The sequence below is a fragment of the Watersipora subatra genome, chromosome 3 (genome assembly GCF_963576615.1).
Source record: "Watersipora subatra chromosome 3, tzWatSuba1.1, whole genome shotgun sequence".
In the NCBI taxonomy this organism is placed as follows: domain Eukaryota; kingdom Metazoa; phylum Bryozoa; class Gymnolaemata; order Cheilostomatida; family Watersiporidae; genus Watersipora; species Watersipora subatra.
This window is the reverse complement of record NC_088710.1, coordinates 53,039,182-53,065,403: the sequence shown is the minus strand read 5'-3', so window position 1 is coordinate 53,065,403 and position 26,222 is coordinate 53,039,182. Positions and strand designations below refer to the sequence as shown.

Below are 26,222 nucleotides of genomic sequence, written 5' to 3'. Positions count from 1 at the left end.
GCTAATATGAATGATACACTATATGTATATAGATTGCGATTATTCATTGCGATGATCTTAGTTCTGATTTCAGATCACACAATATTGAGCTGAAATGCTGAGACAAACATAGTTCTGTGCATAAATTATCAGAAATAAGTGTGGTATGCTGCTCTAGAGAGCGCCTCACTACTACTTCTTTTACCAATCAGTTTATCATAAGCTGCTGTTAGAGATTTATGGTTTTTCTCATGTAGTATCGGATGCGTAAGAAAAGGGATTGATTTAGCAAACGCCATAGAATGAAACTTTTTATACTTGGCTGCTACACTGACTTTTTCCTCAAGTTTAAGTATACTCAATTGTACCTTGTAGTGTATGAGATAATTTAATGAAGTGTCTTATAAAACTGCAGCGTAATATCATGATATATTTACCCTGCGTGAGTACTTTATAGGTGCGCGCAAGCAATTATACTTTGGTCAAAGATTCATAAAAACTTAACTTATTGTGTACAACTGCTTTTTTTTGCATTTTGGCTGCTTCAATTTAAACATGCTTGTCCAAGTTGCGTTCAGTATAAAGTATGAATCCAGGCATTTCGTCTTTGGTACAATTTGCTATGGCGTGATTCGAAGCTTTAAAAGGGCAATTTTCTATATTGAAAAACAAACACCATGCCTTTTGAAACTGCTGTGACACACTTGTTTTGCAAGTTTTGCTTGTGATGACTATTATTAACAACCTGGCATATTAGCCTGTCTTGAATGAATAACCTGATTATACAAGTAAATCATGGATATAGACTAGCGCTAATGAGGCCATTACACTGACTTTTGTAAATGCACTGATTACCTTGCCATTTGAATGTTTCAATGGTCTCAGCATTTTTTACATATCAACTTGCTTTGTCAAACATAGAGCAAACAAAAGCACACCACCTGTGGCACCTGTTATGTAAAAAATCTATTTGACACAGACTGATCATAGATTGGCACTTGTGAATATTAAAAAACATTTGCTAGCTTTTAACTCGGTTTGCTATCAGAAAAAAAACGTTAACGTTGTATTAGCCCAATTATGGGCCCATAGAAACATTCTCCAACGTCAAAACATTGAATATTTGAGCAAACTGGGTATGCCAGCGATATACAATAAAAACAAAAGCCCGAGACCGATTGACGTTTGGCACGTTTGTGGCATGTTCTATATGTTGCTAACTTGACTGCATATGATTCATTCGGGGCAGCCATCGAGTTTGCTGTGAAAACTGGGGAAAACTGCACGCCTTCTATTTTTTGCTGAGGTCGAAAATATTACAGCGAATACTCAAAAATTCGACGGGTAATGCATGAGCCAATTATTTGTGAATATTTTTAGCGTGCGAAATGATTATAGGGTTTGGGGCTAGTGTACGAATCCATTTAATTATTTTCTTGTCACAACCAATCACGTTCTAGTTTAATTTAGGTTGGCCAATCGCAATAGCCATGCAAGACCGGACAGGACATGAATAAAAATGCTAGCAAGAAACTTCGGTAAACGTATTGCTGGAAGCTCCTTCGCATTATTTACAGCTAGAACAATATCATTATCTCACAGAAATATGGCAAAAGTTGCTATGGTAAATAAAGTACAACTGCTACATTTTTATATCCATCCATTTTTCATAAATTATAAAGCATACTCGTTTATGTTTGGACCATTAGCACGGTCAAAAGACGATTCGTAATACCATTTTTCATATTTTAATACTGCTCTTGGCGCGGCCATTCATCGTAGTCTTTCATTATAACCGAGGCACGCTGAAAAACTGTAATGGGTGTCACATTGAAAAATTATATGTACCTTTGTAAAAGTCGTTTTAGTTTTACCTTAAATTTGTAGCAGTACATTAGAACTAAATTAAAATTGATTTTCTAGTATCACCGTGAGTCATTTTTTACAGTTTTAGATATATATTTAAAAAAAGAGTTACATGCTTGTTTTGGCATCACTCAGAAAAGCAAAGCCTGTGCTGATATGTTCATACTACAACAGCCAGCAAAAATTATGCTAGCAGTAGAAAGGAAAAAGATCGACAGAGTAGTATGATAAGCAGACTTGTTGACTGAATCGAACTGAACAAAGCAATTTTCTTCCGAAAACTTGTTTGAAAACCTTGCGGAAATGCAGAATAAACAGCCAGAAACAGCGCTGTGTTAAAAGCAAAGTGTGATAGTTAGCCTAAGCTGTTCAACTAGAGGACAGAATATCAACTTGTTAATACCAAATAAGCAGCAGGCTTCTGTAATTTTTGTGGTCACACTGAATAATCACAACCTAACCAAATGGTATATTATGCACATTTTGTGTTCCAGAGTGTTTGATAGCTTTGAAGGTAGTTAGTATGTAAAGTACCTTAAAATGAACGATAAACACCAAATAAGAGATTAAAGAAGAAAGTTAGTCACTATTCACGTTTTGAAGCCACATTGATCTCTGGAGTTATCTCTTTGTACTGTCATGTTGGATACGAAGGTTTTGTATAATTGCTGCACTAACATATTTATTTTCGATTGTCAATATTCTTTTATAATAAAATATTGTTTCACTCTTATTTTGAGTAAGCTTTAATGAATCTTTTTAAGCGTTGTATGAAATAATTAGTTGACCTTTATCTCAATAGGTACTTCATGGCTGTGGTGTCTATGATGGCACTGAGGTCCACGAAGCATCAGCGTATGTATCATAAACATCACTTATCTTCACTTTGTAACTATTTCTTGTTCAGATAGAGATGTTTGCATACTCTTAAATAAGGGATTACTCCATGCATTAATTTTACTTGGATGCAAGTGTGCCCTTTTTGTGTATCTTCTAGATGCCTTGTCCACTTGAGTCATGCTGGCTCTAAAGTGGAATTGTTCGCTCCTGATGTTGAGCAAATGCATACAATAGATCACACTAAAGGTACCCCGATGGAACCCAACAGGTAAATAGCATTATCGGATTGTAGCAGACGTACCTATAAATTGGACCTTGTGGTACAAAGTGCGTCGATTTGAATGATTCCCCATATATAAAGTATCTCTTTGCTTATTCTTTAGTTGTGATAGCAACATTACTCAATCTTTATATGCCTTTATTTCCCTTCCATCAGGCAATTTTGCTGTTGGTTTCTGACTGCTCCTTAATCTAGAAATAAAGCATTTGGTAATATTTTGGGTTAGAGTTGTAGTTTTCTCTCGACAAACAGCCATATAACAAACTCTGATTTTGCAAAACAGGAGTGCGTATCCTTAACTCATCATTCTACACCAATTATACAAAATTCTATTTACACACTATTATACACTATTTTACACGAATTATACAAAATTCTTTTATTCATATGATTTAGCCTTTTCATCTGAATAGGTTAAAGGCTATCGATATGCTTTGATCTAATGATATGTGAGATTTGAAGTACAATTGATAGACCAAGGAAACTCAAGTTGTGCTTCTTTATTATTAGTAGTTGGGTTCTCATGTAATTTTAAGTTAACAGGAGTGAACAATTCTAAATATATGTTGCTATACGCAACATATATTTAGAATTGCTCAATGTGGTTTTTTAATTTTTACTATATATAATAAATTCAATTTAATTTTTTCAAATCTAGCTCATGCAGGTATAAGGGTAGCATATGGTTGTGTACTGAATACTGTGATTGTTTTTGCAGCAAACTGTTGAGACGCTAAAGGTGCTTAGTAGAAGAGATCGCTACATGACTACTGCATGACTACTGCATGACTACTACATGACTACTACATGACTACTGCATGACTACTGCTAGCTATTAACTGTTCTTTTACTAATCACTATTTTAAAATTTTAACAAATGTTTTACTTGCACTTTTGTTCTATGTGACATTCTGTTTTGTTTTAGAAATGTTCTTGTTGAATCCGCACGAATAGCCAGGGGGAAGATAAATTCCTTGTCCACTCTGAAAGCATCAGAGTACGATTTATTGGTTGTTCCTGGAGGGTTTGGTGCAGCAAAAAATTTGTAAGTTTCTGTTATGAACGCATTTTCTACAGTCCATAGAATGTGCCATCGCAGAGATTTATATTCCTTATCAGTGACTGAATGGCTCTCGAGATTATTGATTAAGGTATAAAGTGTAAGTTAGTTGCTAGGCCAAGGTTATGAGGTGTTAAACATTTAACAAAGATTCTGATCAGAATTTTGATGCCAGCGAGTTGTTTACCATTTTTTTAAAATATGTATAAAATTAAATTTAATCAAACACACATATTTTATATTACAAACTACTACAAAAATTGCAGCTCAGTATCCACCCAAGCATAGGGTGTAAAATAAAATTTCTTATATTTTGTTTGGTGTTCTTTCAATTTGTAGTCATTGATATTGTTGCTCGCTTAAAGTTGGAGGTCACTAAAATTTAGATTCATGTTTTAGAATCGTGAGACATTTAGAAATATTTATCGATGTAGCAGTATTACAGTCAAAGAACAGTTAATAATGAATAACAAAGATTTGGAAAGTTTCGTTTTCCTGTCAGACTTATTTGTAAGTGTTTTTTTTTCACATAAAAAAAGCAGATTTCTTCTTTCTCTAAAGTTCCTCCCTATTGTGGTAGTATTAAGATGATTTAGGAATAATCCATTTGTAAGTGTAGTCAATGGTTTAGGGAAGAGCTTTTCCATTTTCTCTATAACTTCCATATTTCACTTTTTAAAATACCTGACATTCTTTAATGAGTCGTCAAACATTCCATTGATTTTGTAATCTGACTCTACATTTTACTTGCTTTAAACATTAATAGAATATACCTAATCTGTGTTTATCAGTGCCAAGGAATGTACTTAACAATTAGATGTGGTGTTTTTTATCAGATCTGACTGGGCTGTTAAGGGACCAGAGGGTACTGTGAACGCAGAGTTTGAAAGAACTATCAAAGACTTCCACACAAATAAAAAGCCCATTGCGTGAGTATTTGCTTGACCCAATATGTGGAATCAATACTTCACTGAAAATCATTTGCTTTGGTAGTTATCTCCACAATGTCCTTTTTGTTTCTCTGTAAATCTACCATATATAAAAAGTCATGTTCGATGTAGCCCAAGGGAATTACAAATAGTTAACATGTCTTGTCACAATCTGTCAGCAATATATTACAGTCTCTGCTGCATCACTCCGGTTCTGGCAGCAAAGACCATAGCCGGGTGTGAAGTAACAGTCGGTCAGAGTTCAGGTGATCACTGGCCATACGCAGAGACTTGCGGAGGAGTAGAAAAGGCTGGAGCAAAGAGTGTTGCCAAAGATGTTACTATATCCTTTCATAACATCAGTAGTTCACATCTGTTTGGAGTAGAGGCCTTATCTTTACTATAATAATAGCCGTGTCTGTCTAAAGCTATGCGAATAGCATTAGGAAACAAGATTACCTTACTCAGGAATTGAACTTGGATATTCCGTTTCGCAGACAAGCACGCTTATTGTATGCCCTCTGATCTCTCTTAGCCCAGATATAGTATGTTCCCCTCCTCTAGCTCATATGCGTGTACAGTGTTAGTTAGTGATTATCTTACTTGTGCATGTATTATTTGATATTCTTATTTATTGTTAGTCTTTGCTTGACTTTTTGCATTTTTCTCCTAGTAAGTTTCCTGAACTGAGCACACGAAATTCATGTGGATGAGGTCAACAGACTCGTTACTTCTCCCGCATTTATGTACCACAATGAGTCGGAGGGTTGGAATTCTCTGCATCTCATATATGATGGGATCGGAAAGATGATAACAGAAGCGCTGAAGATGTGCAAGTGAATGCACTGAGAGTTCTAATGCTGGATGAACAAGCGAAATGTTTTGCTTTACTCGCAGGCTTTGTGGATGGATCTATTTTTGTTTAATATTATGTCAACAAAATACATCAAATCATGAACATGCTTACATAATTTACATGGTAAATATGAAAAATATAACAACATTTTGTTACGTTAAATAGCGTAAAAGCTCTATATTGTAGCATCTATAGAAGGCTATATGTTATATTTGGCAAGCGACAATTAGAAAAATCCTTTGGTGTCTAAATATCATACATGTTTACGATAGCTGCGACCCCCGCCTCGTATTTTAACCTGCAAAAGTAAAACAACAGCCATCTATGTAGGAACTTCCCTTGAAGATTAACGGAATTAAATGCAGCGGAACCTTGACTGCCAGTGTGAATGCTTCGTAACACAAAGAAATACTATTTGCCATCTGCACAATACGTTGTTTTCTAGTTGTCTCACATGACGTGACTGCGAATGAAATTAATCAAGAATCACTCTTTAATAGCAAACAAGCATATGGGTAGCACACAGCAAGCTTCCCATCATACAAGCCTAGCTGTTCAACCTACCATCACAAATGGGGAGTAATTTTAAACTAATGCAAGCTGTCATAGAACAGGTTCATAGAATCATAGAAACAACCAATAATTAAGTTAAAACAAGGAAACGGCATTCTCTAGGAATTCGTACAGCTAATAGAAAAGCCCACAGTGTACATTTGCAGAGCATTGCAAACTGTCAAGAAGTTATGGCAGCAGGACTAGACATGGTGAGGCAGCAAACGATGCATTGCTTTCTCTTATAGTCTTAAGACTGAATTACTCTCTTCATTCTGGCTGTACAATCCATAGCGATCTACGTATAGCTTCTAATTTGTTAATATATAAGTCTAGTAAGGAGCGAATCGGTGCTCTTGTTTCATCACGCTGTTATATGGTAAAACTTTGAGTTTTGATGCCGCAAGAAGAACTTTTGGATCATAAGCGGGAGTTGCGAAGCCTGTCAAGCCGGTCACTACATTTGGACTGAGTCCAAACATTCCGCTAGTATTATATGGGTAGATGCTAAGAGGTTTCGTATAGGTAGGAGATACTGTGGTTGGTAAGATTGTGGTACCAGCCATGGATGGCTGCAACGGTGGCTGCTGACTAACGGGTGACGTGCTCAATGTTGTACCATCAGGGCTCAAAAGCTGGTTCTTATGGAGTTCAATGCTACAGAAGAGAAGAGGATGAAATTGGGAAGTAAGACACACTGTTTGGGTGCATACAAGGCTTGTGAGGCTTCAGCCAATTTTTCTAAAAAATTGGGAATAATAAGTACAAAATTTTCCGTTTCTCCATTTTTCCAATTTTCCATTAGATTTTTGACGCTAAGTTACAAAGCAGACTCAAATGTTGTTTCTTAGTTCATCTCTTTACCTGATAATTCATAATTATTAAAAATATTTTGCCTTATGAACTGTTGGCTAGCAATAGGCTAGTTCTGACTGAATTTCCACATGGTGGAAAAAAACAATTTTTAAAGTATTGCCAGGGGCCAGAAAGGTCTGCGCTATTGAATCATAAGCTCTCAAACAAAACTTAAAGTTAATGAAATAATAAGTCAATGTTTTGACTACCTCGCTGCCAATTACGTCTTACATTGATTATTTTTAACTCACACAAAACTTACATGTAGTGTATCAAAATATCACGTATAAAATAGTCGACGTGAAACATTATTCTATTATTTCTACAGTTTGTCTATAGATGAGGTACACTCCTCCGCGAATTTTACGCTCTAACATTAAGTACTGTCTTAGAACATTCGCAGGAACATTAGCCTACAATCAACTACTATTTAATCTAACAAGGGATGGGTGGCAGTCATAATATCCTCTTACAACACACATCTGAAGAATTGCACTAACAGTATGCAGTGTTAATCGTGTCATGCACATGGAGAACACAACCAACAACTGTGAGAGCGGCATTCTGTAATGATAAACATCGCTAGAGGAAACACTGATTAATTAATAACACTTACCTTGTGTTTATAAGATATGCAGCCATTGATATCGTTTCTGGAAATCCTGTTATGGTAACTTTGCGATCTGAATTTCCTTCTTCGCAATTAGAGATTTTTATTTGTGCCCCAGAAAGTTGTCTGCAAGACAGTGTTAATTCTTGTTAATGGGGTGAAAACAAAAACCTACACACTATTTTGTTAAACTGATGAGTACAAAGATATAATTATGGTCATAAGCAGAACAATCCATGGACAACAGAAAAGTAGATGATGGATTTCCTGGGTGTGATAGGCCTGAAATAAAGGACACTACTGTCAAGGTCAGAACTAATTGAATAGATTGGTCATGTGACGCACCTGATTTCATTAATCTTAGCCCCTCCTCTTCCTATAACACACCCTATAAGCTCGTTTGGAATGACCATCTCAGATGACTGTGTTTGTTGTTGGGCTGCTGCAGTCATGAAATTCTGGTTTAGTGGTCTGTTCAGGTAGCCCAACGAGCCAACTCCCGAGACAAGGCCCATTGTCGCTGCTGCAACACAGCGGTGCACCCTTCCTCAATGCTGCTACAAGCTACTAGGTGTGTGTAGAGGCAAAGCTAATTAATAGATCTAGGAATAAATTGGAAAGAAGTTGCGGTAGAAAAACCAAGCAAAGACTACTCTAGCTCTGTGCCCAGCGGTAGATGCATCAACACCAGGGAGACGAGGAGGGTTTAGATATAATTAGGCTCCGCCAGGGGAGAAGTAGCGTTTTGGAATAATTGTCGAATGATTAAAAGAAGCCAAAACACTATAGGTAACCTTTGGATGCAGGACGAATAGACATTTGGAAGAACAATAAGGTGGGCTATTAGCAAGGTTTCAGGCAGAAATATTGAACTGACATGACAGTCGCTGTCACACGCTTACCTCGCGATCACACCGTAGTTACACTGTTGTCACACCTGCGGACCAAATGAGCAGGTTGCTAAGAGTGAATATGTAATGCCTGGTAATGTTACCTAGCTTACAATCGTTCTGTTATTGATCAATTCTGCAGTGTAATACGGCACCCATACCACAAATCCTTCACCAAGCGCATAGTAGGGACTACCATCAGACAATACTGTGCGAGACCTTACCGCTGCTGTCATTCTGCTCAGGGGTCGAAGGGTTAGGAGAAAAGACTAACTGACCGCCGCGAAGGAAGCTAGGATTACCTGGGTTGATCAAGGATCCGTATGGTAGTTGTGAGGAAGTGGCACCTACGGCTGGAGGCTGAGGTAAGATAAAAGGTGTGCCCTGGGATGCCTGTAGCTGTGCTAGCTGACTAGGATGTGGATAAGGGGAGGCTACAGCAGTTGTAGCAGAGGAAACCATGGGAGACAGCTGAGGCTGTCGTGGCTGCTACAATAGTGTCGATAACCTTGACATATTTTCAACACAGACAGACAAAACAGCCGTATAAAGGTGGCAGCGCGCGGATGAGTTCCGCTCATTAGGACTTCTTACCTTTTCGGGAAAGAGATTAGTAGAATGAAATAAAATAAAATAATTTACAATAATCAGACAGATTTAGCAAAGCTTTACATATTAGTCTAAACTGTTTCCCTCCAAACTCCTCAGGTTTTTCCTGAAGCAAAAAACTCTCTGCACACGCTAGCATAGTAGATACCTGCTCTGTGGTGACCACAGATGTCTGTGATGCTGCTGATGTAGATGGCTGTGCTATGATTTGTCCTGCTTGTTGCATGTTAATTGTGTTGATTTGTTGCATGGGGTTCGGTAGTGAATATCCCGCATGAGCTGCCGCTCCTACTGCTGCAGCATACATCAATGGTGCCTGAATAGCTGCAGTCTTTGGTCGGTAAGGTATGGTCGCTCCTTTTGGCGGTGACTGCAATAGATGCGTACTAACAGTTCTGCGCCACCAGAACATCTTTCAGGCATAAAACAACAAAGTATGACATACCTGGATGTAATGCAATGCGTAGCTTCGTCAAATGGAGAGCAACGGACTTGGCTGTCTAGCGAAAGTCCATAGAATAACAGGCTGTTAGTAACGTATACACTTCCCTAATTCAGTTAATTTCTGACGAATGCGTAAGACCAAAGCTTACAGTTTAATCTTATCTACTGTCAGGCAACCCGCTGTTTCACCTCTGTTAGAACGCTGCCTCTCTGTAGCCGACACGCGCTAATGTACAATCAATTCCTATAGACTACAAAACAAGCCGATCTAGTAACAAAATTGTGAGGTTTCTTTGTTCACAGAAATATCACCAGTGCCAGTAATTCGGAGTCTGCCGTTCGTCCGTCAATGCGAGCACTACAACTACGTGTGATAATATTATCTTTTGCAGCCAGATTGTCAATGCTTTGCTATCATCATGTAGTAATTAGGCTGTAATTCAATTTTTTCTACTATAATGCTTTGTTGCACGAGAGGGATAAGTATAATTAGTACCAGAGCAACTTGTTCAGTCTCGTCAATAGAGCCAGCATAAAGAAATAATGCTGGGACACTTTAATCAAGAGGTTAATATAGAAACCTACCTCGAGCATGACCGCGCAGATCTCCTGTAGGCACCGACTGATGGCTGACGCTGATCCTGAGACAGTGACGGCACGTTCTGTCGAGCCAGGCAGCATGTCAGTAGCCACTTGCACTGAAGCGCTGCTGATCTGTAAGCAACGCTAGAATCGCTGTTTGGCAGCACTCGCAATAGACCTGAAGACGTTCTTCGTCTATCTGATCCACACTTATAAACAATCTCTTCGTTCATATATCAGCTGACAGTTAGACTTTAATGCCAGGTATTACAATCCATATATAAAGCTAGTGCAAGAAGCTTAGCTTGTTCTCATAAATAAACACTCTCCCCTCAGTCGCTGCTGTAGATTACAAGACTCCGCACAAGACTTTTTCAACTGAAGCTTCTCTGAGCGTTAATTACTCGACACGGCTCGTGAGTCAACAGAGAAAATGGAGTCTTAAATTTCATTTCATGTAATTTCACAGGAGAATCGTAAAGCAAACAGAGATATCTATTAGGAACCTAAGTAGAGCAAACATATTAAAATGAGCTGGCAATCTAGCGATTGACCGACGGACAATGATGTATAGAGCCTGTCAACAGCAAATAACCAGCGTTTTATAACAATAATTATTCAAGCAAGGTTTTGTTTGTGTGAGGCAGTTTTCTTCATAACTATTTTAAGCATTGTTTGACGTATATTTGTTATCATTAGAAACTGTGTGTGGATGCGATCTGCCTCGCTTAATTGCCTTGCATTGATTCAAATTTGGGCTTCACTGTACTAATGACAGTTCGCTTTTAACTCCCAAACAAGACAAAGCCACTTTTGACCACTGTCAGTTTTGTTTTATACTCCAGCCAAAACTTCAAAAATTAAACTTAGTTACAGTATTAATTACAAATATTAAATGTTTAGATTCCTTTTTGCTTTTGACTACTGTATTGAAAAAAGTCAGCTAAAAATATAATTTAATATAACAACGGTATACGCTGTTTTTATGTGCTTTTACAAAATAACTTTTACTGTCTTTTTGTTTTATTTGATGTCGACCTCAGACCGACATGAAACAAATATGGCACACACTCCGTAAACTCTGGCTCTAACAAACCTCACGTATCTCTTTTATTTTGTTTCCTCCTTTTCCAATGAGAGAGCCACACTGACTCGCAGGGATAACCAGTCGGAAACTCATCGTAGACAATACTATGCTTGGATTCGTCTGCGCATTCATCTCCTGGCAAAACAAATTTCACTCCTTGTTATCAGGGCAGCACCAGATTGCAGACAACTAAGCTGTAAATATTGTAGATTATACACAATGCGCTGACTATATAAGCGCTGACTATATAAAGAGAGTCTTTACAACAGATCAATGCTAAAAAACTTGAAAAGATTTTCTGGAGAATTATTAAAATAATTCCAGCTGTATTTGTCTTTTATGTACATATAAATGTTTAAAATATAGCGATTTCAAGTGGAATCTACACAGAAGTCACACATACAGTTCGCTGTGACTATAGGCACATGATATTAATGATTAAGTTAATACAGAAAAAAAAATCTATATCAGGGATAGCCAAACAACTTTAGCCATGATCCACTACAGCCAAATCTGACGAATTAATGATCCACAACGAGCTGAAGACGTGCATTTTTCTTTTTGAGCAATCAAAAGCATGCAGTTATTTGTGTATATCTTAAAATAAGGTGTCAAATACAATTTTAAAGAAACTTTATTTTTATACATAATTTTATTAAAAATCAATGAATGCTGTAATAAACATGTTTGATATCAGTGAGGAAAATGATGAGTGTACTTTAACTTCACAATACTACCAAAACGTGGTTTTTTGCTACTTACAGCAACTCTTACCAGTTCATGTAGATGAGTATTTGTAAATCATGTTCTATGATTGTTTTTCACAAAATCATTGCTGGAACAATGATTTACATAGGTAAGTTGAGGTAAAACAGGTAAGTAGTCTTCTAGCTAGACTAGTAGTTATTGGGTACTTTTACAAGGTTACAGGTGATGACCTAAAAAATTGACAAATAAATTTTTATATTAAATTTTAAAATAACTACTTCAAAAATTTTTTTTTACTGCCAACTTGAAAAATCCAGACAAAGACTAAAAAGATCCGGATGTAGATTCGCCGTTTGGTCATAGCTGATTTATATGCAGCTCCATCTAAACCAGGTGACATCATGTGACACCAGGTGACATCTATGACCAGGTGACATCAGGTGACACCAAGTGACATCTAGACCAGGTGACATCAGGTGACACCAGGTGACATCTATGACCAGGTGACATCATGATAGAAGATTTGAAAAAAGTTGCTATATCATAGTTATAAACGCAAAAGAACCTTGATCAAAAGGAGCAATATGTGCTGATCAATTTTAGAAGAAAATAGCCAATAATTTTTCAAATATTTTTAATTTGGTAAAGAACATAAACTTTCTCAACGTGGCATTAGGAAATTGATAAAATTATTGTATAAATCCTTTCAACTAAACATCTTAAACAGAAATGAAAAAATCTTTCCAAACTAACTGTTCAGTTGTTTATTATAAGAGAGTAACGATGCACCTCATATACATGTATGTTAAATCTGTGTAAAATGTAAGTGCATTACACTTACACTACAAAGACTTTCTTACTCATTTCTTAAGAATATTAAAACAACAATATTTGCTTCAATATTCAGGCCAAATTTTGGTGGGATGCAGAGTGAAAAGTCTGAAGTGTTTTTTGGTAATCACAGGTTGGCAAATATGGTTTATATCATGACAAGTGAATATTCTTTCTACGCTGTCACTTCACAGTCAAACATGAATTGTCTTCTCATTGCAAAAAATGAGTGAGCAACTTGATATATCTATTTGATAGCTGGCAAGGCCTTCTATCTAAAGGGAATAGTCATGAGCTGAGTTCAGCGGGAGTAGTGAAAATTAAAACTCAAATTCAGAGCAATATCAGTATTAGCTAAAATTTTGGTCAATTGACTTCTATGATTTCACCAATCCTTGTACAAAGTATCGACTTGTAGATACAAAACTTGTATTTTCTTTGCAACGCGCTCATGCAAGCTAAGGAACTGCTATAAGAAGCGAGTTCAACATGCTGGCTCTTAAAGTATCACTCAAACAAAGCTTTTATGGAATATGCAATGCTCCATGGAAATTTCACAAAACAAATTTTCGCAATTCTCTGTTTCAATGAGAAGGAATTTTCTTTTGACAATTCAATCAACATTTCCTTCAGTTTAATTATAAAACAAATTTATAATCATTAGCTTTGACTAACATAAAACACTTTAGAGGTTCCTTACACCTCAGCCCTTCCTATATCAACAATTGAATGCACACACCTGCTTTGTGCTGAGATTACAAGGTGTTTGCAACAAGGTGTATCAGTAATATCAATGATAATGTCTTAGTATTAATAACTAGAAATATATGTATGTACTTGAAATAAAATATATCACCTTCCGTCCGTTAGGATACCTGATGGCGGCCATGGAACTAGACACTAATCTATTTTTGTACTTTATAGAATTTAATATGGCACAAAATGTCAAATCAATACACAAAGGCAAACATTTTACTTACACGAATTTCTTCAAACTTAGTGCAAATGAGATGAAAAGCTTTATTGAGTTGGTCAAGGCTGCCTGTTAGTGTGACAATTCTTTCTGGACAAGATGCATCTGATATATTGATCTTTGCTCCACTCTACAAGGGAGGACAACTCTTATATCAGCTATAGATAATTGAAGTGTACTACATAAAAACATGACAAACAGTTGAGAACTGCAATTCATGCAATAAGTAATGCAATTCATGCAATAAGTAATGCACGGTGTTTTTATTTTCATCAGCTTCACAACCTATGACCCCAATCGGTGCCAGCTAGATAAACTTTAACAGATAAATAGCCTTATTCCGCAACCCGAGCTTGAGCTCTCAGCACGATTCATTAGCAATGTTTATTTGTTGTCGAAGAAGTGTGGAGTTTATAAAGGTGCTTGCCAACAATGTAAATGGCTATCTGATCAAAAATTGGCCCTAATTACGAAATTTGTTGTCATATCCAATTTTGTTAGTTAACGTAAGACTCCTGAGGCTATGTCAGCCAGTACAGCCAGCGTTGCTAATTGCACTACAGCACTTGGTATCAAAGTGAGCGTGCTAATTAATTCCAGAAATTCAAAAGCAAAGCATTCGTTCTGTATAAAACCAAAGGAATGCTACCACAGGCCTCACCCGTGTTACGTGTTAATCCAGCATGTAGTTTGCTATCATCTTTTTTCCAGGTAGAAAGTGGAGGCTTTTTAGTACTAGCAGCCGGTTGTAGCGATATCATGACTAACAACAAGTAGTAATATACTCGGTGTACTTTTGGCTACATTATGGCCAGATAACAGAAAGTTTAGAGTAGTGGGATTTTATCTTAGCATCAACAGAAACAATAAAATTTGTTCGACTTTTTTTGTTTTTATGTGTGTAAATCGATTTAATTCTGAATATTTAATTTATACTGCAATTATAAAATGATTTACAGTGTTTCACTTTTATGTGTAAAATTATATGTTTATATTTTTAATTTATGTTATAAGCACACATTTTAAAATTATATATATGTATCTTTATTTATATTATATTTATAATTTAAATAAATATATATAAGCTGTCTGAATACAGGCAGACTTCCAGATTTAACTGATGTCTTAATATGGGTCTAAGCTGGCTTTCTTATAAATGAGTTAAACGTTGAGACCTTGTGCCTACAGGTTAATCTAGCATTGATTAAGTTGCAGAATATCTATTCACCTAGAGTACCTGCTACGAGCTGCCAACACCTTTTAATTAGCACCTGCTTCAGAAGCTCAAGGTGCCGATCACCTACACAAATAATACTATCATGACTTGAACAATGTCAGCTGGTAAGAAAACATGCTTTTTCATTTTACAAACTCCTAATCCATATTCATAAATCCCTTATCCATATTCATAGCTTAGGGGTTTCGATTAGAGAAAAACATCGATAATATAACATCGACGAGTGAAAAATATGGTATTCAGAGAAGAAACTTAATATTTCAGTATCTGCCAGTATATCTGGGCAGAACAGTGATTCTTCGCTACTTAAGGATTCAACTTTTGCTCTTTCAGTTTCAATAGCTGTATTTCTATAGTGTATGACACGAAGAGAAGAAGAGGGGTTGATGATCCAGTTAAATTCAACAACGGTTTGAACAAGTATAAAAACTGAACTATAAGTTGACAAGCCATTTAGATTATAAACTGAATTTTAAAACAAACGCTTCTGGATTAGCTTGTTCTTTCTCAAAGGCCACATAGGTGAAGGTCATTAACAAGGAATGTTGCAGCCTGCACGACCTCTCCACAGGATTATTTTTATGGTCGAAACAATGAATATGCAAGACAGTTTAGATTTTGGTTTTATATAAAGCAACACAGTGAACCAAATATTTCAATGTTAGACAATATGTTTCCAAACAAACCGACTCACAGCTTCGAACTGCAGTTATAAACTTATAACTACAAATATCAACTACGACTTTCAACTATCAGTGATCTAATAAAGAAGAGAGGGTGCGGCTACTTCACAATCTATCACATTTCGTAGTCAGAGCTGGTCCCTGTCAACTGTTACGAGTGATTGATGAATGTACAGCCACCAGCTTTGCTCTGGTAAACTATGAATAGATGAGTCAAGGTTTGGAAGAGAGAAGACAAGGCGCTGATAACCTGATGACAACTAAGATAATGATGGTTTCTGCATCTTTGAATAATAAATACATCTACTGCCACATTATTATATCCGGTGGATTGAGTTCACCGGGCAACTTACTTCTTCTCTGTATTTCTTGACATTGTCTCCTTTCTTGCCAATTATCATACCAACTTCCTGCAAAAGAGATAAAGTGCAGTGCACTGACAGCCTACATCTGATCATATGATAAGGCTAAACGCATCCTTTGGAGTTGTTGGCTGATTCAACTGGAATTTCCTGTTTACATGTTTGAGGACTCACTTTGCCTTGCATTATCATCCGGACTGTGATGATGGTCAGAGGAGATCCGGGAGGAGCCCGCTCAGTGGGAGATATGGTTCCCTGGCTATGCTGTACCAGCGGAACCCCTGTTACCTGCAAAGGTATCTGTACCTCTGCCGTCATTGTGGGTAAATTAACTCAGGTCAAAGTGATGCTCCGGCTATCTAAAGCATTGGTAGACAATTACCATCTCTACAGTGTAAGAGCTTGTAGCAGTTTAATGCTACTGCTTGCAAAATAGTCTCCAATGACAGAAAAATAATTGAAATACACCCAATATATTTTTGGTGCCATGATTTTTGGGACGGTGTACCTGAGAAGATCGATCGTCACAATCATCAGAACTACACTCTGATTCAAAGTCACTAAGATCTACATCCTGTCGATTGTTTTTAGATTCATCCATAATGTGGTTTACAATCTTATCTGAAGACTCGAAAGCGTTTTGATGAGTGATGGGAATACTCTTTAGGAATGACTTATCATGTAATAGCAGCCATTGTTATGGCGTATTCTAACTTTAAAACATTAAAACGTTTTTTAAACTAAAAAACGTTATGCCCGTTTTTTAACTCCAAAGCTTTACAGTCTTTTTTAAAACTTTGAAAGCGACACCATTGAAATAATTAATAACTGTATCTCGCTAATATTTTATTGTCAAATTTGGTCTTTGTTTAATTTGGTCTGAAAAAGAGTTTAGCAAAAATGCTGAGGCCGATGGCATTAATGGTGAGTGCAAAATATAATTCAAATTAGCGTCGCTTTACCATAATGAAGTTAAATTTATCTTCTCAAAAATCTAGTGAGCAAAAAATATAGTGCCACGTTGTATTTCAACGCCACACAAATAAAATATTCCTATAGGGGAATGGTTTAAAAATAGAGCACCGTGGCGTTCAAATAGAGGTTTTATGGTAGTTTGGAATGCTGAGATGCGAATATGCAAATAAAAGGAAATTGCTTACCGATTGGTCCTATTAATCATCCGCAGACAGAGCTCCCTAAGAAGGTTCAGGCCGTGCACAGACCAACCCAACCAGCCTGCAAACCTTCGCAGAGATGTCAAAGAATTGTAACTATGCCAGCAGTTGCTCGTTGCAATGATCACGCCAATAACAGGTGTCAGCAGGTAAAAGTATCTGTGACTGCTAGATGCCTGAAGGGAGGATGAGCTCTTCAACTCAACAAGCCTAAAGAAAAACAAAAGCTGTTATTATACAAATAGTCATTTCCCAACACGGTCATAGTTAGAGAAAAAGGCTCTCTTCTTCGGTTTGTTAGCTAAATAGGTGATTTACGTGATAATCACTGATTTACTGTGAGCCAAAGCAAAATCAATAATGAATCTCTCTAGTTTAAACAATTAATTACATCTGCTCAGACAGCAAGCCTCAGCCTCAGAGGAAAGTTTACAGAATTGCTTATCATTCTCATGATGACAATTAAGAGCAGGGATAATTGAAACGCACGCGAGCAAACATTTAATAGGCCTTGCGAGTCCAATCTCTATGGGAGTCTGACGCTACACAGATAGACCTTTTATGGGAGTGTAATGCTGCAGATAGACCCTCCCGATATATACATATATATATTATATATATAATAATTATTATGTTGTTATATATAATGTAATAACATAATAATTATATTATTATATTATTATATAATAATATAATGATTATATTATTATATATCATATATGTGTATATATCAGCACCACCTTTCATTAAATGCCACCACCTCTATTTGCCCAGCAGTTTGACATTTTTTAATCTTTGTGAACCTATAATAGAAGATGATCCGTAGAGAAATGGTCAACAAAATAGTACTAATAATGAGTACTAATAATGACTCGGTTGCATCAATTCAATTAATTTTTTTCATTGTTGCTTTAGTGGTTGCCATGATTTTAGTGATGGTCTACCTGAGAAGATCGACTGTCACAATCATCAGAACTACACTCTGATTCAAAGTCACTAAGGTCTAAATCTGATTCATTGTCTTCAGATTCATTTATATTGTGGTTTACAATCTGACTTGAAGACATTAAAGCATTTTGATTAAATATAAAAATACTCTTTTTGATGAATGATAAGAATACTCTTCAAGAACGGCGTATGAGGTGATATCAGCCATTGTTATGGCGCATTCCTACTTCAATATGTCAAAAATGTCTTTAAAAATTAAAAATGTCTGGTACTTTTTCTAACTAGAGAACCTTTATGGTTTTTTTCTTTAAAACTTTGAAAGAGCCACCATTGGAATTCTTAATAACAGCACCACACAAATATGTTATAATCAAGAAAAAATAGTAAACCAGATGGTATTAATGTCCATTCGCTCGAAGAAAAGTGTAAAATATAGGTGAAATTTGCATCACTTCACCTGTATAAGGATTAAATTTATCTTACTAAATGCCTGACGAGCTAGTCGAAAAGTACAGTGCCACCCTTATTTGAATGCCAGCTCCAATTAAATGCCACTATTATAGGGGAAAGGTTAAAAAATAGAGCACCTTGGTGTTCAAATAGAGGTTTTACGGTATATATACAGTACACTGTATACTGTATATATATACTGTATATATATATATATAATATATGTATATTATATATGTATGTATATATCTATACATATGTATATATATTTATATATAGGCCTAAAATATGTATATAACATATATAACATATATAAATATAATAAATGTATATGAAGTGATCAAAAGATTTTAGAGAGAACCAAGAAAGAACGACATAAGATCTACAGTTTCTTAAAATCTGATACTCTGTGAAAAAACTGCCTTTTAGATTTTTTTTCTGAGCAGTTCTACAGACTTTGAACTGATGTAGCGCAGCAGTAATTTCAGTTAGATACCTTTTTCAACACCAGCTATGACCAAAAATCACTAAACATGGTTTTAGTCAAGTTACATGGTTGTACAAGCTCCTGAGGTTAGGCAACCAAAAGTGAGTGAAAGATAATTTGGCTCATCATATCTATAACTGTTAAAGCTTGATATATGTCGGCATCTGAATTCTTAAAACTTCTAGAAAACAGTTTGACCTTGACCCTGAGTTATCATAATGAGAAGCGTGGTAAAGACTATTTAGTATGTCTACATAAAAGAAAACATATTTACAGTATAGATGATAATATCTAACCATATAATCATGACTGTGTAAGTGTTTTGGATTACTACCGTTGTTAATGCCCCACTTAGTGATAAGTCAGATCTGCGTTACTAGTGCATGACAGAAGAGAAATAAATTTTGTTTGTTTGGAGCACTCCTGGGGTCAGCCGGTCATATTTGGCTCCTCCAAACAGTTGCGCTACTAGCAGAATGCTCGTCGTGTGACGTGTGAGAACAGTAAACTGATGCTTGATGTTTTTCTTCAGTATATTAAGCAGTTTTGTCAATGACTACATGCCATAGCAGAAATATAGGGAACATAATAATATTATATTATTATGATAAAACACAAACCCCAGGGCATCTATCAGCAAGAACTAACACCAAACTTGCTAATGAGATAAAACACCAAGCTGAGACGTCTACTAGCAATAAGTAACCTTTAGAATGAAAGCTGTTTTATGTCATGCACACCAATGGTGACCCATCGTAGGAAAATATTTTTCTAGTGAGCGAAAGGGTCATAATTCATTAGTTGTGAACATGTCTTGTAGCAAAGGTAACTAGCCTTTCGCAATTGCCTGTCTGGTAGTTATATCGGGGTAATCCCGCTAATTTTACCACCTAGTCTGTCCATGAAGATGGCTATAGCCAAGACAATCAGGTATCTGCGAGTCTACAGAATAGGAAATCAACAATTTGTCATAATATTTATGATGGCATGACCGTTGTTCTGCTCGCCAGATTTACAAGTAATTAATTATTCAGCAGAACTTCCAGTACAATGACTTTGTGGTTAGACAGAAACTGAAACGTCTTTGTGCAATGCGCCACTCCTCTCCACACAAAACACCACTCCTCTCCACACAAGGCACCACTCCCTCTACACAAGACACCACTCCTCTCCACACAAGGCACCGTTTCTCTCCACACAGGGCACCACTTCTCTCCACACAGGGCACCACTCCTCTCCACACGAAGTACCACCCACTCGTCTCTACATAAGGCACCACTCCTCTCCACACAAGTCACTCTTCAACATGATGGCATGTCTACATGTATACAGACTTGTTCAAAACACAGCAACTTGCTGCCACCTAAGAAGCACTCAAAAGGGATGTAACAACGGAACAATGTCTAAATCTTGCTAAAGCCAACACAACCTATGAGTAACTGTGTTTTAATCTAAACTAAGTTACTCGTGCAACAATTTATAACTGTCTGATGTGCTTGCTCAGGTTAATAACAAACACAAATTACTTTGATTATTATTATTTACCTGACTATTTATTCGGCTAACTCAAAAACTTAATGGAAACACATTATCGCAGTCATTTTTATGTAAGGATCCTATAACCAAAATCGCAACGGGTACATTGTTATCGCATTTAAATTTGCAGGAACCTAATGCTAGAGAATTGCTAAAAGTCTACACGAGCAATAGTTCAGTATTTTAATATTATTGGTACTTTCATTTTGTTTTTATCAAACTTATTAAATTTGCCTAAACTGCCAATGTAGTCTCTCACTTTTAGCGGTCTTCGAGATATGAGAGAAACTGATTTTTTTAAATTATGCTCTATATATGCCTACATGAAATGTAAAAATGTTTAGTTGTCAGCATTAGAGCGTATCATCACATAAAAGGCAGACCAAGGGAGGCAAATCCAAAAGTGGCATTCGTAACACCTGAATTTACAAACATATCCGTGGATGCTGATGCTGAAAGGGAAACTAGTATTGAGTCTTGTCATGATTGTTAGTGTACAAGTTATAAATGGAAATGTACTAAAAATGATTCATCTCATGATAAAAGCCAAGTCGCTCTATAATAATATCACGCAGGCCAGAATATGAGTTGATTGAAAAGCAAACTTTTTGAAAAAAGATATATTAAAAATACATACAATTTATTTTAAAAGAAGGATAATAGAAAGTGGTAATTATTAATGTCAAGGACAAAAGATTTCACTGGCATTTGACACTGTCAGTTCGCTTCACAAAGTAGTCAATACAAAGATAATGTTAGTCCTAGAATTTTGCCTTCGGTATGCTATGGACTTGAAGGTTAGTGAAACAAATTCTAGTAAAGTGAACTTTTGGCAATGAGATATGACCGAAGACTACAAGTGTCACGAGTTGAAGTGATTGTCTTCATGAGTGCAGCGATTTGTTGAGAGGTTGTTTTCGTGTTAGCTTATTGCTGCGCTCTGCTTAAGAGAATTATCGCAAGCCGGGTTTGACTACATCGTCGACAGCGTTTCAGAACACAAAGACGTTTTAAAACTATTTATACCTTATGGCTTATAAATAGAAGCACTGTGTACGTCTGTAAGGCAGAAAGATTAAAATCACTGTTGCCAGGAATAAACTTATCAGAAATAAACACCATATTATATACCCACTAAGCTGACTTAAACAAAGATGGCAGCTTTGTGCGACAGCAAGAGGCTAGACAGACCCAGTAAATAATTATGTACTACCATAAATACACCAATTTATACACTGCTCCTGGCAGCATCCATCTAAATAAGACAATATGCAGAGTATTTAACCGGTTTGTAAGATATAAAATGGATGCTCACCAACTAAATTGCTAAGTTAGTTTCGCATTTTTTGAATTGCTCTTATTTCATATGCTAGTTGAAGATTCATACTGCACCAGCAATGATAGGAAACCCAGTTTCTTGCTTCTGATGTATTCGTACTAAACACGAACTGTATAACGTACAACTCCCTACAACTAGACACCTGCACAATCTGACAGAGAATGAGTCTGACTCTTGAGACATCGGATTGTTTGGATGAAAGCCATATAGACATCAAGTGATCCTGGCAGCTAGAGCCGAGTGTGGAAAATAAGGAGAGGAAGGGTGACCAATCATATCCTGTTGCTGTCTGATGCCTCACAAAGATAATAGCCTAATGATACGAAGCAGCAGTTCCTCGACTGCAAGGTGTGCTCGTGGCCTCCGGCAAACTTGAGTGATAGAGGAAGAGAGGAGGGGGTCAAGCGACAGGCAGGAGAGTCTCTTGGCATCATAATTATTAGCTATGATAACAGACAATTTCTGTTGTTATTGGCTGAAATTTTCGTATCATTGTGTTTGAATTGACAAACGATATCACCATATCGTTAAACAATACTAGGTAGCTGGTGAGAACGCTGGTGTTACCCACAGTTGCAACGAGACACGGCTGTCCGGATAGAATGAGAGTGAGAACTGATTGGGTGTCATAAACACCCAGATAAACCGCAAACATCTCAGAATAATGAGCTTGGCCAGGTAACTCGCATTGGCATAAAATAATTTGCACCAAAAACAGTTTCTGTAAAACTACCTAAGATAACCACAAAAATGGTATTTCAAGATGGGTGGTCTCATGAGATTGTTACGTGAGGCCTTGAGTCATCAGGCTGCAGCATTATGATAATAGCAATAATTAATGCTGACGATAGAGCATGCATTTAGAGCAGGTGTTCTAGGTTCATGCCTGGTCACTGCCGCTCTGATGGATGGTTACTGCTATTTGCCGTTGAGCTGTATACGAAATAAATTTCTCCAGATTAATATCATCAGAAGACATTCAACCATCTCGTTGAAAGATGCCCGGCATCATCGCTACAGCTAACAGACATACAGTTTAGGTATATCCACCTGCGCTGGATTAGCGAGTGAACTAGCAATACTTACGTTGCTTATGCAAATGGCAAGTTGACACAGGCAAATACTGTATACTATTATGCTAATGAGAGGAGGAGCAAACAGCTAGACAGACCCAAACCCTCCACAGAATACTTATCAATTAATACCATTTGTCTTTCTATTCGAGCTTGCTCGGCGGTTGCGGTGCAGTTTACCATAAACCAGACAAGTTTTAAAATACAATCACAGCTAGAACAGATTAGTAACTATGTAGCATGAAACAAGTACTGCCTATTAACTGCCAAATTGTTCAGGGACAATATTACACCTTTGTCAGACAATAGCGAGTCAGCAAGCGGCAGTACGTATTAATAATTTATGTCTTAACTGGAAATTGCAGACATTAAATTATTCATTGCCAGTCATCAGTAAATTTGAGTTTCCACTTTCTTCATTGTAATTAAGTGTCATTTCAATAATTTCTTTCACAAGAAATAAATATCATCCAGTAAATTGACATGGAGTAGGTTTAATACGGTACAATGGGAAATATATAGCCATTTCAAACAATGGATGCTGGTAGGCTCTGGAATGGGTGGTAATTATTCCTATGTGATTTATGTGCTAACACCTGTCCAATGAGCGGATAGACTGTGGTTTATACATGATTTACACAATATTCCGTGAATAATCTTATCAGATGTAATGTCTACCTATTGTTTCACACGTTCCCACAAAGATATTCTCATAAAGATATGACTCGATTGCGTATATTACATAAGAACTTAGAGAAGTTGGTTGTTCTCCAGCAACTGTGACTGTTCACCCGATAGTTTGCCAATAGTCCGAATGCTCTACCCTCCAAGTATTCAATGATAAGCATTTAGAAGAACACATAACTTATTTACCAAACTGAAAGCATGTATTTTAACCAATCTTATCTTTCATATCGAAGGAGTCAAATTGTTACTATAATAAGACCCTTGTCTGTCTGTCTGTCCAAAGCAACACTAAGAGCCTTAAGAAAAACATTGCACCTCATGGGACTCGAACCCAGTACTCGGCTTACCAGCCAAGCGCGCTACCCATCTGTGCCAGCTGCGGAATAATTATGCACACAGTTATTACACATGATGACCTGTCAGGGCGCACAGGACTGCCAGCATAACAATTACCATAACATAAAGACTGGTAGTAAGGCATATAAGATGTACAGACATCATTTTCCTGTTTTTGTATGAAAGATTCACAATAGCATTGCAAAACATAACCGTGGACACCTGGCTGGGAATAATTGTGTAGGTTAAAAGAAAATGAGGACATCATCTCAGGTGAAGAAAAGAGGGGATGTAGATACGGACAGATACCAGATGTTGAGTTGACAAGAGTTGACACGGAGAAAGGTAAAGGAAAGTTTATAGTGCCCCAACTATCATCACCATGAGAGTTACTAAAAAGCTCTTGACTAGGCAGTGACTCAACAGTAAAACCCACACTATGTAAAGAGGCTTATTTAGGAACTGAGAGCTCAGAGGTGAAGGTAAAACAAAGTGCTGAGTTAGCTGGGCCAGAGCTGCAAGGACTAAGTCAGGATTATATCAGATTTAGGCACTGGTGAGACTGCTACCAAATTTTTGGATTGGTGTGATTGATAGGCTATCAAATGATATCCAGTTTGCTTGTTAAATACTCGTGAGCCTCCGCAAAGAAGGGCAACGGTATTGGCTCCAGACAGCCAATTCTCTCAGCTGATTGACCAGGAGCTGGAGGTACCTTTGATAGATCGATAGAGTGGGAGAGGGAACAGATAACCATTAAAGACTAGTGCTTAGTAAACACAAGTGTTGCCCATTATGTAACAGAAGCAAAGACCTCTGAGGGCTAGCTGGCCCTGTATGAGCGATTCTAGCCACATCCTTGCTCTGAACAAGCAGTATAATGGCGAGTTACTTCCTTGGACAAGCATAATTATAGCAAGAATTACAGAACATAGAATATGGGATAATAAAGAGAAGCGTTTCTCCGAGGGCTATAGGGCAGCTGGGTGACTAATGATCTAGGAGTAGACAAAATAGTACACCAATACATGGCTACTAGATTCATGTTTTACCTACGTGTATGCAGGCATGGTTGGTTGCGGCTCCGGTCCTATAAAAATGTGACAGAACACTAGACAAAGCTTGAAATAGCAATTGAGACAACTCGGTGATTTATTGCAGTGAGTCGTCATTCTGAGCCTCATCTATTCAGAATTCCTCATACCAACTCACGTTGAACTCTCGATAAATCACTCTGGTTCATTGTGCTCATTGTGCGCTGAGAGAGGCTCAGCATTTCAATTTCCACAACCTCATTCAGTCTTTGCAGATGACAAACAGATAGACATTTAGACGAAGTAAACTTTCAGCTGAATACCTATCCTTTTGTACAACTTGATTTATTTGCCTGATAGCGCTTATCAATCCTAGAAACATTTATAAAAAAAAACCCACATCAACTAACATCAACTCTATTTTTATAACTCTATGCAGTTGTATATTCAAACTTGATAATAATCTGCTTTCACAGAAACCGAAAGCTGACGCAATAATATTTAAACCACTCACCTCCTGTGCCGATGAAGGAAGAAATTTATGATAGCTTGTCTCCGTTTCTACCAGTAACTGAAGTCGAATGCTACTGACTCCCTCTCTCCACACACACTGCCATTGCCTATCAATACTCGTCTGTATAAAATCTAATCTCTCAGTAATGCTATTTATTGCCTCTACCAATCCGAGGAATATTAACAAAAGCACATGGTAATGCACCTGGCCTAATCACTCAACAATATGCTACGCACTCGCAGCTAACACCTTTTATCAAAACAATGTAATTTATTACTTTACAAAATCATAAGCAAAGAAACTATGCCATGACTTACTAACAAGTTATATCACATAAAATAAAATAACTTTGTATTTTATATAAAATCTTGGTTATTTTATTGCGTAGTAATACAACAACAGAGTTGCCA

The 26,222-nt window shown here is 36.9% G+C and overlaps 2 protein-coding genes across 5 annotated transcripts; one reads left to right on the top strand and one right to left on the bottom strand.

Annotated features, from left to right (window-relative positions):
• The first annotated feature begins 1,445 nt into the window (after positions 1-1,445).
• Positions 1,446-5,972, top strand: LOC137392230 (ES1 protein homolog, mitochondrial-like). The gene is made up of 7 exons (XM_068078890.1): positions 1,446-1,603; positions 2,648-2,700; positions 2,843-2,953; positions 3,891-4,010; positions 4,862-4,954; positions 5,147-5,297; positions 5,651-5,972. The coding sequence occupies exons 1-7, from the start codon at positions 1,499-1,501 to the stop codon at positions 5,792-5,794; spliced, it is 777 nt and encodes a 258-aa protein (XP_067934991.1). The 5' UTR covers positions 1,446-1,498; the 3' UTR covers positions 5,795-5,972.
• LOC137392229 (poly(rC)-binding protein 3-like) lies at positions 5,849-25,943 on the bottom strand. 4 transcript variants are annotated; one of them, XM_068078885.1, is made up of 12 exons: positions 25,813-25,943; positions 17,394-17,618; positions 16,408-16,592; positions 16,225-16,281; positions 13,959-14,081; positions 11,449-11,574; positions 10,356-10,484; positions 9,475-9,696; positions 9,020-9,206; positions 8,173-8,350; positions 7,834-7,953; positions 5,849-7,019 (listed from the first exon to the last, which is right to left on the bottom strand). In XM_068078885.1, exons 3-12 carry the CDS (start codon positions 16,549-16,551, stop codon positions 6,695-6,697), a joined length of 1,611 nt encoding a protein of 536 aa, XP_067934986.1. In that variant the 5' UTR covers positions 16,552-16,592; positions 17,394-17,618; positions 25,813-25,943; the 3' UTR covers positions 5,849-6,694. The 4 variants fall into 4 exon arrangements, with proteins under 4 accessions (XP_067934986.1, XP_067934990.1, XP_067934989.1 ...); XM_068078889.1 differs by having other exon boundaries at positions 16,408-16,588; XM_068078888.1 differs by lacking the exon at positions 25,813-25,943 and adding an exon at positions 22,222-22,281.
• Between the last annotated feature and the right edge of the window lie 279 nt (positions 25,944-26,222).

What these genes read in the sequence shown, in the direction of transcription:
- LOC137392230 (XM_068078890.1), top strand. Translation starts at nt 1,499, where the DNA reads ATGCTAGCAAGAAACTTCGGTAAACGTATTGCTGGAAGCTCCTTCGCA. An exon ending in ACCCCGATGGAACCCAACAG is followed by an intron (nt 2,954 to 3,890) that starts GTAAATAGCATT and finishes GTTTTGTTTTAG; the next exon opens with AAATGTTCTTGTTGAATCCG. An exon ending in ACAAATAAAAAGCCCATTGC is followed by an intron (nt 4,955 to 5,146) that starts GTGAGTATTTGC and finishes AATATATTACAG; the next exon opens with TCTCTGCTGCATCACTCCGG.
- LOC137392229 (XM_068078885.1), bottom strand. Translation starts at nt 16,551, where the DNA reads ATGACGGCAGAGGTACAGATACCTTTGCAGGTAACAGGGGTTCCGCTG. An exon ending in TCTGCGCGGTCATGCTCGAG is followed by an intron (nt 9,697 to 10,355) that starts GTAGGTTTCTAT and finishes CATCTATTGCAG; the next exon opens with TCACCGCCAAAAGGAGCGAC. An exon ending in CGGATCCTTGATCAACCCAG is followed by an intron (nt 8,351 to 9,019) that starts GTAATCCTAGCT and finishes GCTGTGTTGCAG; the next exon opens with CAGCGACAATGGGCCTTGTC.